Source organism: Gavialis gangeticus, unplaced genomic scaffold (assembly GCF_001723915.1).
Source record: "Gavialis gangeticus isolate Ggan-Ray unplaced genomic scaffold, GavGan_comp1, whole genome shotgun sequence".
Taxonomy (NCBI): Eukaryota; Metazoa; Chordata; order Crocodylia; family Gavialidae; genus Gavialis; species Gavialis gangeticus.
Window position 1 is genome coordinate 17468140 of NW_017729004.1, and position 10310 is coordinate 17478449.

The following is a 10310-nucleotide window of genomic DNA, read 5'->3' on the forward strand; positions in this document are numbered from 1 at the left end:
CTTCATAGCCAGTGGCAGCAGCAGTAGTGGCATCAGCTTCCCCGCCCCCGATCCCTCTCCCCATTGCTGCACTCAGGACCTAGGCTGGAGACATGCACACCCTCCAAGCTTTGCTCCCTGCAAAGAGCCAGTGGCAGCAGCAGCAGTGGTGCCATGCCATAGCCCTGCCAGACCCTGTGCACATGGGACACATCAGATCTCAGTCGCCACTCACTTGCTCTGCTGCTGCTGCTGCTGCTGCTGCCTGCTGAGGGGCCTAATCCTTCCATTTTTGGAGTGCCCTTGCCCTGCCTAGTGATACTGTATACTTCTACAAAAATTCAGAGATACAGACATTTCCTTCCTCCTGCCCCCCCTACCCTACTTGTGGCTGACAGCTCACAGCACTGAATTCCAGCATGCTTCTGTGTTAGAAGGAGGCATGGAGGAGCCTGCTGAGGCACTGGGGTTGCTGGAGGAATGTGACTTACCTTAACTCGCAATGGCATGTGGTACAGAAGTTTGATAAATCACTCTAACCTAAGGGGAGCTTTACTAGCTTTACTAGCCACAGCACCACACTAAAGGCTCATGTTCATCTTGTGGTCAACCATGACCCCCAAGTCCCTTTCATCTGTAGTGCTAGCCAGCATAGCACTACCGAGCCTATATGCGTGATGCAGGTTTTTCCTCCCAAGGTGGAGAACCTTGCATTTTTCGGTGTTAAATACCATCAGGTTCTCGTCTACCCATTTCATGAGTCTGTCCAGATCTGCCTGGATCACCCTCCTGTCCTCACGTGTGGATGTTTTACCCCAGAGTTTGGTGTCGTCAGCAAACTTGGCCAGTCCACTTCTGACACCAATGTCCACATCATTGATGAAGATGTTAAACAGTATAGGCCCTAGGACAGAGCCTTGTGGGACCTCACTGGTCACAGCGCACCAAGACGATTGGCTCCCATCAACCACCACCCTCTGGGTCCTACCGCGGAGCCAGTTCCCAAGGTAGTGGATCGTGGTGACGTCAAGGCCACAGTTAGTTAGCCAGTTTAGCCAAGAGGTGATCGTGGGATACCAGATTGAAGGCTTTTTTAAAGTCGAGGTATACAACATTGATCTCTTCCCCTTTGTCCAGGTGATAAGTCACCTGGTCATAAAAGGAAATGAGATTGGTCAAGCAAGACCTACCTGCAACAAACCCATGCTGGGTATCCCTCAGGATATTGCCCTCAGCTAGTCTGTTAAGGATGGCCTCCTTGATAATTTTTTCCAAGACCTTCCCAAGAATAGAGGTCAGGCTGATGGGCCTGTAGTTTGCCGGATCTACTTTCCTCCCTTTTTTGAACATAGGCACCACATTGGCCCTCTTCCAATCTTTGGGCACTTCACCAGAGCACCAAGAGCTCTCACAGATCCATGCCAGGGGCTGAGCTATGATGCTTGCCAGCTCCCCGAGTACCCTTGGGTATAAACCGTCAGGGCTGGCTGACTTGAAGGTATCCAGCCTGTCGAGGCGTTCCTTCAGGTAGTTAAGTAGATATCTATTTTTAAAACAAACATCTTCTAAGAGGAAGAAAGAGAGGGGCTTTTGCTTTACCAGCTTGTCGTCTTCCCCACTCCAGGGCTAGGGACAGAAGTTACACATAAACCAGTTTAAGTGATCAGAAAGTAGTTTAAGCCTGTAACAGAACAGAAGGTCAGTGCACAAACCAGTTTCAAAATGGCCAAAACTGGTTTCAAATAAATTTGGTTGAATGTAGTATCAGACTTAACTGATTTGGATCAAACTGATTTATGAAACTTCTGTCCCAGACCCTTTCCTGGTTCAAGTTAAATCACAGTCCCCCAGCATCCCAGCATGCTTTCTAGCCCTGAGCTGGGCTGTGCTGTCTGCTCCAGAGAGCAGGGCTGATCCTGCCCCTCTGCTCCTTAGCTGGAGCAGTGAGCACTGGCTGACAAAGGGCTGGGGGGGTGGGGGCAGGCCTGACTGTGGATATAGCCCAGTCTGCAGGGGGGAGGGAACTGCCCCCTCCCAGGCAAACCTTGGCTGGAGTCTGGGGCCAGGGAGGAGGGTTAAACCCCACTTGTCCTGCTCAAACTTACTGCTGGCTGCAGCTGTGGACTACAAATCCCCGAGGCACCTGGAAACAGGAAGAGGACATGATGAGCAACCCTGCAGAGTCCTGGTGCTATGATTTTGGACTGTAAATCCCAGAGACCTTATGGGGCAGCAGGAAGAGGAAGTGAACACACAGCCCGTGCTGGCTACATATGAGAGAGTCATGCTCTAGCACCCCTGGCTTCTGGCCTGAGCTAGTTTAGGCATGTGGCTGCATTTGCTAAATCAAAGGTAAATGTCTGTTCACTTCTGTTTCAATTTAATCTGTGTATCTTAGACTAACCTGCAAAGACTGAATCGAGTCAGCCTCAGGCTTTTTGACTGTCTGTACTTAGCTCAATAGGCTACACTCTGCTGAGGTAACCACAGTGGTCTTAACACAAATGGCTGGCTCCTGGTGTGTACATCAAATGCATGTAGCTATGAAAAGAATCAAAGCCATTCCCATTGGAACTGGTTTCTATAGGAGCAGGTTTGTACCTAAGGTGCATTGCAGCCTTCACTTGCTCCCTGCCCCATACCTTACAAATGTGGCTGAAACCCCACAGAAGAGAAGAACAGCCGCTAACGACTTCAAGAAGCCTGTTGCCTGAGGAGGACTGTTCGAATGCCCCTGGTGCAGCAAATGCTATATACCAGCAGTGCAAAATCTACAGCCTGTTGGCTGGATCTGGCCCCTGAGGTGACTAGATGCAGCTGACAGCATAAGGGATCAGCAGCAAGCAGTTTGGCCTGGCGTGTCCCCTTTTCTACCCTGCACTGTTCTGCAGATCCCCTCACCAGCCTTTCCTGCTCTGCTTTCTTCCTTTCCCGGTCGGCTCCCTCTGACATTGGCACCTCCCTGGCTTCTCTTTTCTTCCCCACTTCCTGCACCAGGGTGGTGACCTGCAGTGCAGCTGGATTGCAAGGACCTGGCCCACTACTCTAAAAGACTGAGGATCACTGTTATACACCTTTTAAAAGGAGTATGACTCTCTCAAACACCAGACTTAGATCCCTGGCTGGTAGGGAAAGGAGGGTCGGTGGTGTGTCTCTGGTTACGCTCACACTTCGCTGTGCTTCATTTTGGTGTCTGGCATTTCTGGTAGAGCACACCTAGATGTCTTCTAGGACAGGGGCACCAGAGAAAGCCTCCTTCTTCCCACAACTGCACACCTGTGAAAGAGGGGGCAGAAACTTGCTGTACAGCTCTCCCTGGCTGGTGCCTTTTGGCAAAAGCCCTGTGAAAGGAAGATAATTCTTGCCTAAGAAAAGCATTAACCCTAAGGATTTGCTCAGTTTCACAGGGTCCCTTAGAAACAAATATATTTAATTTCTAGTGTCTGATTACTGCTTTCATTTTCATTCTCTTCTGAAAGTGGGGAACAGAACATAGGATGTTTCAAGAAGGAATAAAAATGAAAGCAGGAAACAGCGTCGGTCAGTGGATAGTGCACTGGAGTATGACACAGGAGCAGGGCCTGCGAAAGACATTTTGGGGCCTGGTATGTCCCAGCAGGGAACTGCCCTCCCATTTTGGCAACAGGAAATATGGGATCTCTGAAGACCTAGACTGGCCCTCTACCTTCTACAGAAAACCATCTCTGGATCTATTCCATACTCATCATCATTAGGGGTCCCCTCTGCTTAGGGGCCTGGTACAGTTGTGCCCCTGCTCTCCTTTTCTAGTAGGCCCTTCCCAAGAGACCTGGGTATTGTTCCCAGCATTCCCATTGGCCCAATGGGCATCCTTGGGCATCTCTATGCTTTTCTTGTCCCCATGTGGCGGTGATAATACTTCCTTCCTTTTTAAAGCCTTTGAGGTCAGCTACGAAAGGTGCTATTCAAGAGCTTTCTTGGTATTCTCATCTGTAGAGTAGTATTTTATAGAAATAATTAGGCTTGTAATAAAGTGTCTTCAGAATATCAAAAATAATTGTGCATGTTGAGAGTAAACACCATCGAAACAATGGGAGCTGGGAAGAGTACGGTGCCTGCAGTGCGTCAAGATGACATTATGCAGCACTGACATTTACAAAAGCGGCCTGCTTCTAGATTGTATTTGCCATGTTTGCTGAGGTTCTTCTATAAAACGAAAGTAATGGATGAAGGAACAAGAAAAGTATTTCAATTTTATTTTTTTAACAGAATGAGAGATTGGGTGTTAATAACAGTGTTTTCCCCTTGAAAGCCAGGCTGCATATCTGTTTAGGAGGTAGTTACAGAGATGCCAAAGCTTTCTGCCATCATATTCAAAGGAAAATTATCAGGCAGGAAAGTCATAGAGCAAAGAAGTTGAAATTATCTTTTTCTCATGGCAGTATATTTCAGAACAGTAATTATTGTTTATCCTCTCTGGATATCGGAAGTGTTGATAAATATAATTATTTTGTTTGCTTTCCCTTGACTAATGCTTATAGCTTAGGTGAATCAATGGTGGAACTAATGTATTTAAGTCTTGTATTAATGAGAAAAAGAATTTCTCTGCTAAGGGCCTGATCCTGCCAACACTCGTTATTTGGCCTGGTGCTAACTAACCGATAAGTCATCCATTGACATTCAAGAGCGAGTGGGGACAGGTTTCAGCTGAAAGACAGACATTTTAAATGAGCGCCGTGGAGCTTCCAACCTGAAACAGCCCAGGTCTGAAGGATGAAACTCCAGAGGCTGAAATCTTTGTGTCTCTTTTTGCAGGGATCCCCAGAGTCTGTATCCCCCTGAGGTTAGCAACGCCAAACTGCAGTATGCTGGATGGGGTCCAAAAGGGCAACAACTGGTAAGCAAATCTAAGTGTACAAATGAGTTTGTAAAATTGTTGTAATTCAAGAGGTATACTCTTCCTCATCTCGTTTCTTGGAGCCCATAGGGCACGTGGATGTCTGTTCCCATCATTCCCATCATGGAAAAATACTAATCCAGACCCAGACATTGTGGCCTCAAAGTGGGCATTCATCAATGCACTAGTCTGTCAGCACACAGCTCACTAAGACAAGCAGAGACCTTGATGTGTGGGTGTTTTGGCATTTTGGGCAGGTACCTACTTAGGCCCACCATACAAAATAGCTAAGTAGAAAAAAAAGTAACTTACAGGAAAAGCCACCAAGGCTGTTTCATATTTACCTCATACTGGCTTTACTTTACTTTGTCTGTTGTCAAGGTCCACCCTACCTTGACCCTTCTGATGTTCAGTTCTGCATGTGTCAAAAAGGGCAAAGGGCTAGTTATATCGATTTATCTCTAATGGCACCTGCAAAGAGCTTGTTTTAACAAATATAAGTTGTGTATTTATATCTTAAGGAAAGCAAACCAACAGATTTTCTTTTAAATATAGGAAACTAGCAGTATGTCAATGGCAATCAGAGATAATAGATCTGATTTTCCTGTTGGGCATAGAGGCAAATTCTCTATTTGTACCTGCTTTATACCTGGTTTATAACATTTCTGCTTCCCTGAAGCTTCTCCAGACTTGCAGCTCTGTTAAAAGTTTAGGCACAGCTGGCAGGGGGAGGCCATCCCCAGAGGAGCAAGGGATGTTGCAGTTGAAGACTAATGTGTATTGGCCAGTCCATGTGGAGAGTGGGTCCAGAGCTGGACTGGATTTGCAGTAGACTTGGCCCATGATGGTTTGTGAAATGGACATAGGTAGATAGTGAGGCAGGTCTGAGGGGTTAGAAAAAAAAGGAGCCCAGGTGGCATACTGTGGTTCAAAAACCATCATGGATTCTTCATTGCTCATGAATGAAGGCTTCCACACCATGAGAGTCATGAGATACCAATTCTGTCGTCCGCTATCTTGGAATTCACCCATCTTATAACAAACGTGAGCCCATTTTAAGCATTTTTACTAGTCATTTCTGTTGGAAACAGTAGAGCTTATAGAGTTCAAAGGACGCTTTTGAACAGTTGATCATATACAGTGTCTGGTGGCATATGTTTAAAGATACTTTCAGTAATCAGAGACTGCCTTTAAGGACATTTGAAGAACAATAAGAGATTCCTCCCCTCCCTTGCCCCTCCTCACATACATTCATTTGATCATTATTTTAGTTCAGCAAAGGAAGCAAAACAAAAGTTCCAATTTTCTAATCTGAAAGTTGACTCTGAATTGTGCTAAAGATGTTCTCTAGTTCACAAGTGCCTCTCTTCGTCCTTGGGTCTTGGCTGTAGCCATGTTGGTCTAAGGACATAGGCGGACAAGGTTCTTGGGGAAAATCTGATCTCCTTTTAGACCAACTAAAATAGTTGGAAAAAGTCTTCTTGCAGGGTTTTGGGTACAAACACCCTTCTTCAGGCAAAGGGAGTGTCTGCAGTTGTCCCTTAGCACATTGTCCAGTTCTGAAGGAATACTGTCGTTACCTGCCTTATGCTCTTTGAATGCTAGCAATTCCTCCAGATTCATCTTTAGAGCAGGGATCATAGCTATGTCACAGCCAAGCACAATGTGTTTCTTAAACACATGCTGTAACTGTTCAATTATATAACACAAGGAGAAATGTCTTCCTGTGTTGGCTGACATCCCTGTACCACTGAAATCATTGGAGCTTTTTTTCATTGATCTCATTAAGAGCAGATTCAGGGTTTTAATACCCTGAAGCGTTGGGTTTGGTAGACCTTGTTCTAGCTAGTGTAAGTGAGGCTATTCTCTTAAGCATCTACCATATTTTCTCATGTATAACACACTCCAAATATCTCACACACCCTGTTTTTGGAAGGACACAAGAAAGAAAAAAAAATCTTACCTTGGAGTGGAGGTCGGTATGTTGGGTCTGGGGTCTCCGAGCCTGGGGGTTGTGTGGGGAGACCCAATCTGGCACAGCGGTGATGGGGCTATGCAGCAGGTCTGACCCAGCAGCAGTCTCAGACTCAGTGTCCTGGGTCCAACCCAGCACATGGCTCTAGAGCCAGTGCATGGAGTTGGACCCAGCTTGCTCAGTCAGACCTGGTACTCAAACTACTGACCAGCCTGTATGCCAATCTGATCTGATGTGGCTGCGGGGCTGGGGAGGTCCCCACAGGTGTGAATATCTGGCAGTAGGGAGCAATCACAGTGCTCCAACACTGCTACCATTCTGCCCCTTCCCTCCTCCCACCCTCACCCCCACTGCCAAAATATCAGACCTGTGGGGAGCCCTTTTCTTTGCATGCAGTGTGCACCCCAGTTTTCCCCAGCTGGCTTCATGGAGAAAGATACAGGGTTATATGTGTGAAAATACCATATCTGTTACATGAAACAGCATATCCCTTTGCCACTTCTAAATGCACTGTCTTCTATTTTCATTGCATTCACTTGTTCTTGTATTCTGAGATGGATCGAGGATTGCTTGAGTAACCTTTTGCATACTATTCAGTTTGCGTGCCTCCTGGTATATTTCTTTCCCTGCCAGCCTCAATGGTCTTGGATTTATAAACAAAATAAAGCTATATATTTTTAAGGAAAACCTAGTATGCCAGTAAGGCTTTTACATGCACTAACATGGATAAAACACAATCAACATAGCTTGACACAGATTAGTTCAAAAAATACAATAACATAGATGGAGGGAATATACTATGCTCATTATTCAACAGCACTTCCTAAAGTGCTGCAGTACATACCGGTGATTTGCATCCTAGTGCAATCAGTGTCTGCGCTGATGAAGGTCTCTGGTCGCATCATTGATTCTCCCTTTGTAGAAGCAACTTATTAGAACCCAAAACCTGTTCTGTTTTGCAAAATGGTTGACACGTTTCCTCTCCAAAGACTTGCCAGCTTGGCACTCTCTACACGCGCCAGAAGAAAAAATCCCAGGATTTGATCTCTCTATCAGGAGATCATGAGTCAGAGTTAATTTGACTTGGAAATCAGGAGTCTTGTGATTTTTTCATGAGAGTTGGCTTTACTGTGCTGTGCTGGCCAGAATCTCTGAGACCACTCTCCTCTCCTATTCACAGCACATCTTTTGCCAACTCCTGTCTTTCATGTGTTGGGAGAGAAGGGGTAATGGGTAATGTTTTCTTTGTACTACTTGCTTATTTCCTGCCTTAAGGGACTGCGTCTCCCTGACTAGGACAGCTTTCCAACTGGTTTGTGCTGCTTTGGAGCCAGGACAGAATTTGGCCTCGAAGGCTTCTTCTTTTCATAGCTATTTTTTTTAAACACCCTCCCCCACTTCCCTCCAAGGGGCAGCTTTTGGCCACTAACTTCTGCTTCAACACTGGCAGCTCTTTCTTGGGCATGCCTAATGAGACTGGAAGGGGAAGAAAAGTGAAATCTGAAGCAGAAGCAAACCAAACAGTCTGCATCCTTTATAAAAATCTTCTCCCAAGAGCACTGTTCCCTTTTTCCTTGCTTTCTTTTGTCTTTTCCTGTTATGTCACCAGTTCATTTGAGATTAGAAAGTCCTTGGGACTCCCTACTCGTCTGTGCCAATAGAGCTGTATACATGGAGCAAATAGTGTCGCTGAGACAATGAGCTTGAGCTACAAACGCAAACACATGTCACTTCTGACGCTTGAAATGAGTGCTTTGCCCCAGGTTTTCTAAAATTTAAAACCAATGCAGTTGGCTGCCACTCAGCGATACTGGGGCCTGGACCAATCGCTCTTGCGGTCTCTACAAAGCCTTTCCATTAAGGTCAAGAGCCTGAGAAGAAAACTGCAGCTCATAAAATGTTGCTTAACTACAGGTAACTTAGCAAGCCCAAGCTTGACCATAAAATGAATATGAGAGTGATGCTACAGTTAGCAGAGCAAACAATTTGCTGGCATGCATCAACCAGCATACCTCAAGCAAAACTAAGGAAGTTATTCTCCAGCTCTACTCGGCATTGGTGAGGCCACAGCTGGAGGACTGCATCCAGTTCTGGGCACCAGATTTCAAGAAGGATGTGGAGAAGCTTGAGAGAGCCCCAAGAAGAGCCACTCGTATGATTAGAGCCCTAAAGAGCAAGCCATATGAGGAAAGGCTGATACATATGGGACTGCCGAGCCTAGAAAAGAGGAGACTTTGCAGGGATTTGGTGGCAGCTTACAAATATATCAAGGGAGAGCATCATGGGTTAGGTGAACAAGTATTCAGCAAAGCACCCCAGGGGAAAACCAGGAGCAATGGTCATAAACTCCTAGAAGAAGGTTTCAGCCTGGATGTAAGGAAAAGCTTCTTCACAGTTCATGTGACCACACTCTGGAATAGACTCCCGGTGGGGGTGGTGCAGGCACCTACCCTGGAGACCTTCAAAAGGAGACTGGACGCACACCTCGCTGGGGTTGTTTGATTGCAGCAGTCTTTCCTGCCCGGAGCAGGGGGCTGAACCCCATGATCTCAAGCAGTGCATAGCCATCAAGAAGGCTCTACAGGGGTAATAAAACTCTGGGTGAACTTGGTGCTTGAGAACCATGCGAGAGTGGCACCCTCTGTTTATCCACAGGAGAGCTGCAGCATGAACAGCAACAGTGTAGGTTCCCCTTCCAGCATAGTCAAACCCTGAGCTTGTGCAGCCACCTCCCGGGAGTGAGTTCAAACCCATAGTTAGACTCTTGAATAGAAGTCCTTCGAGAATGAAACTGGAAATCAGGCCACTTTTGTCTAGGTGCCTGTAGGGATTTCAGTGACTAACTTTTTATGCATCCAGTTTAACATTTTAACTTAAAAGCAATAGCCTGCACCTATTAATAGCAACATCTTGGTGCTATTTTACTTGTAAGCAGCTGTTGCTGTTAAAGGGCACACCATGTGAATACATGGTAGGGAAGCGATACCTAGGAAAATGTGGCTGGCAAGCAGCTTTTACTTTCCCAGATTTTTACGATTTCCATCAATTGTACATACAGATACCGCCACCTGGACTAAGGTACCAACAATAAGGTTACTGAGCTTAGAGTGCTTGCCTGCACTGACAAGGTAAAAGTACTTTTCACATGTGCTGGCACTGACAAGGTAAAAGCATTTTTCACAGTTACAGATCAGATACAGGAGGAAACAATTCTGTACAACTCGGTAGCCAGGCATTATAATCCAATAATTCTCCCTCTCTCTGATCAAAGTACTCATTCTGCAGTGAAGAGGGACATTTTATTCTGGGGCTTCCAGCCTAGTCTATTTTTTACCGTTTCAACCACCTCTTCAAACTGTCCAAAACATGTGGAAAGGGGATTATGTCTGTACTTATCTTCCAAATGTTGCTGAAGCTCTGGAGTATAGTACAGATATGCCAGATGGTTCAAATTCATCTCTGTTTCTGCAGAAGACAATG

General features: G+C 45.9%; 1 protein-coding gene across 1 annotated transcript in view; it reads left to right on the forward strand.

The window, feature by feature from the left end:
• The window catches only part of DPP6 (dipeptidyl peptidase like 6), a 982502-nt gene that overhangs the window by 741773 nt on the left and 230419 nt on the right, over positions 1-10310 (forward strand). Inside the window, exon 7 of the mRNA XM_019508144.1 lies at positions 4774-4855. Within this exon, the coding sequence (XP_019363689.1) occupies positions 4774-4855 (82 nt within the window). The remainder of the gene's footprint in view (positions 1-4773; positions 4856-10310) is intronic.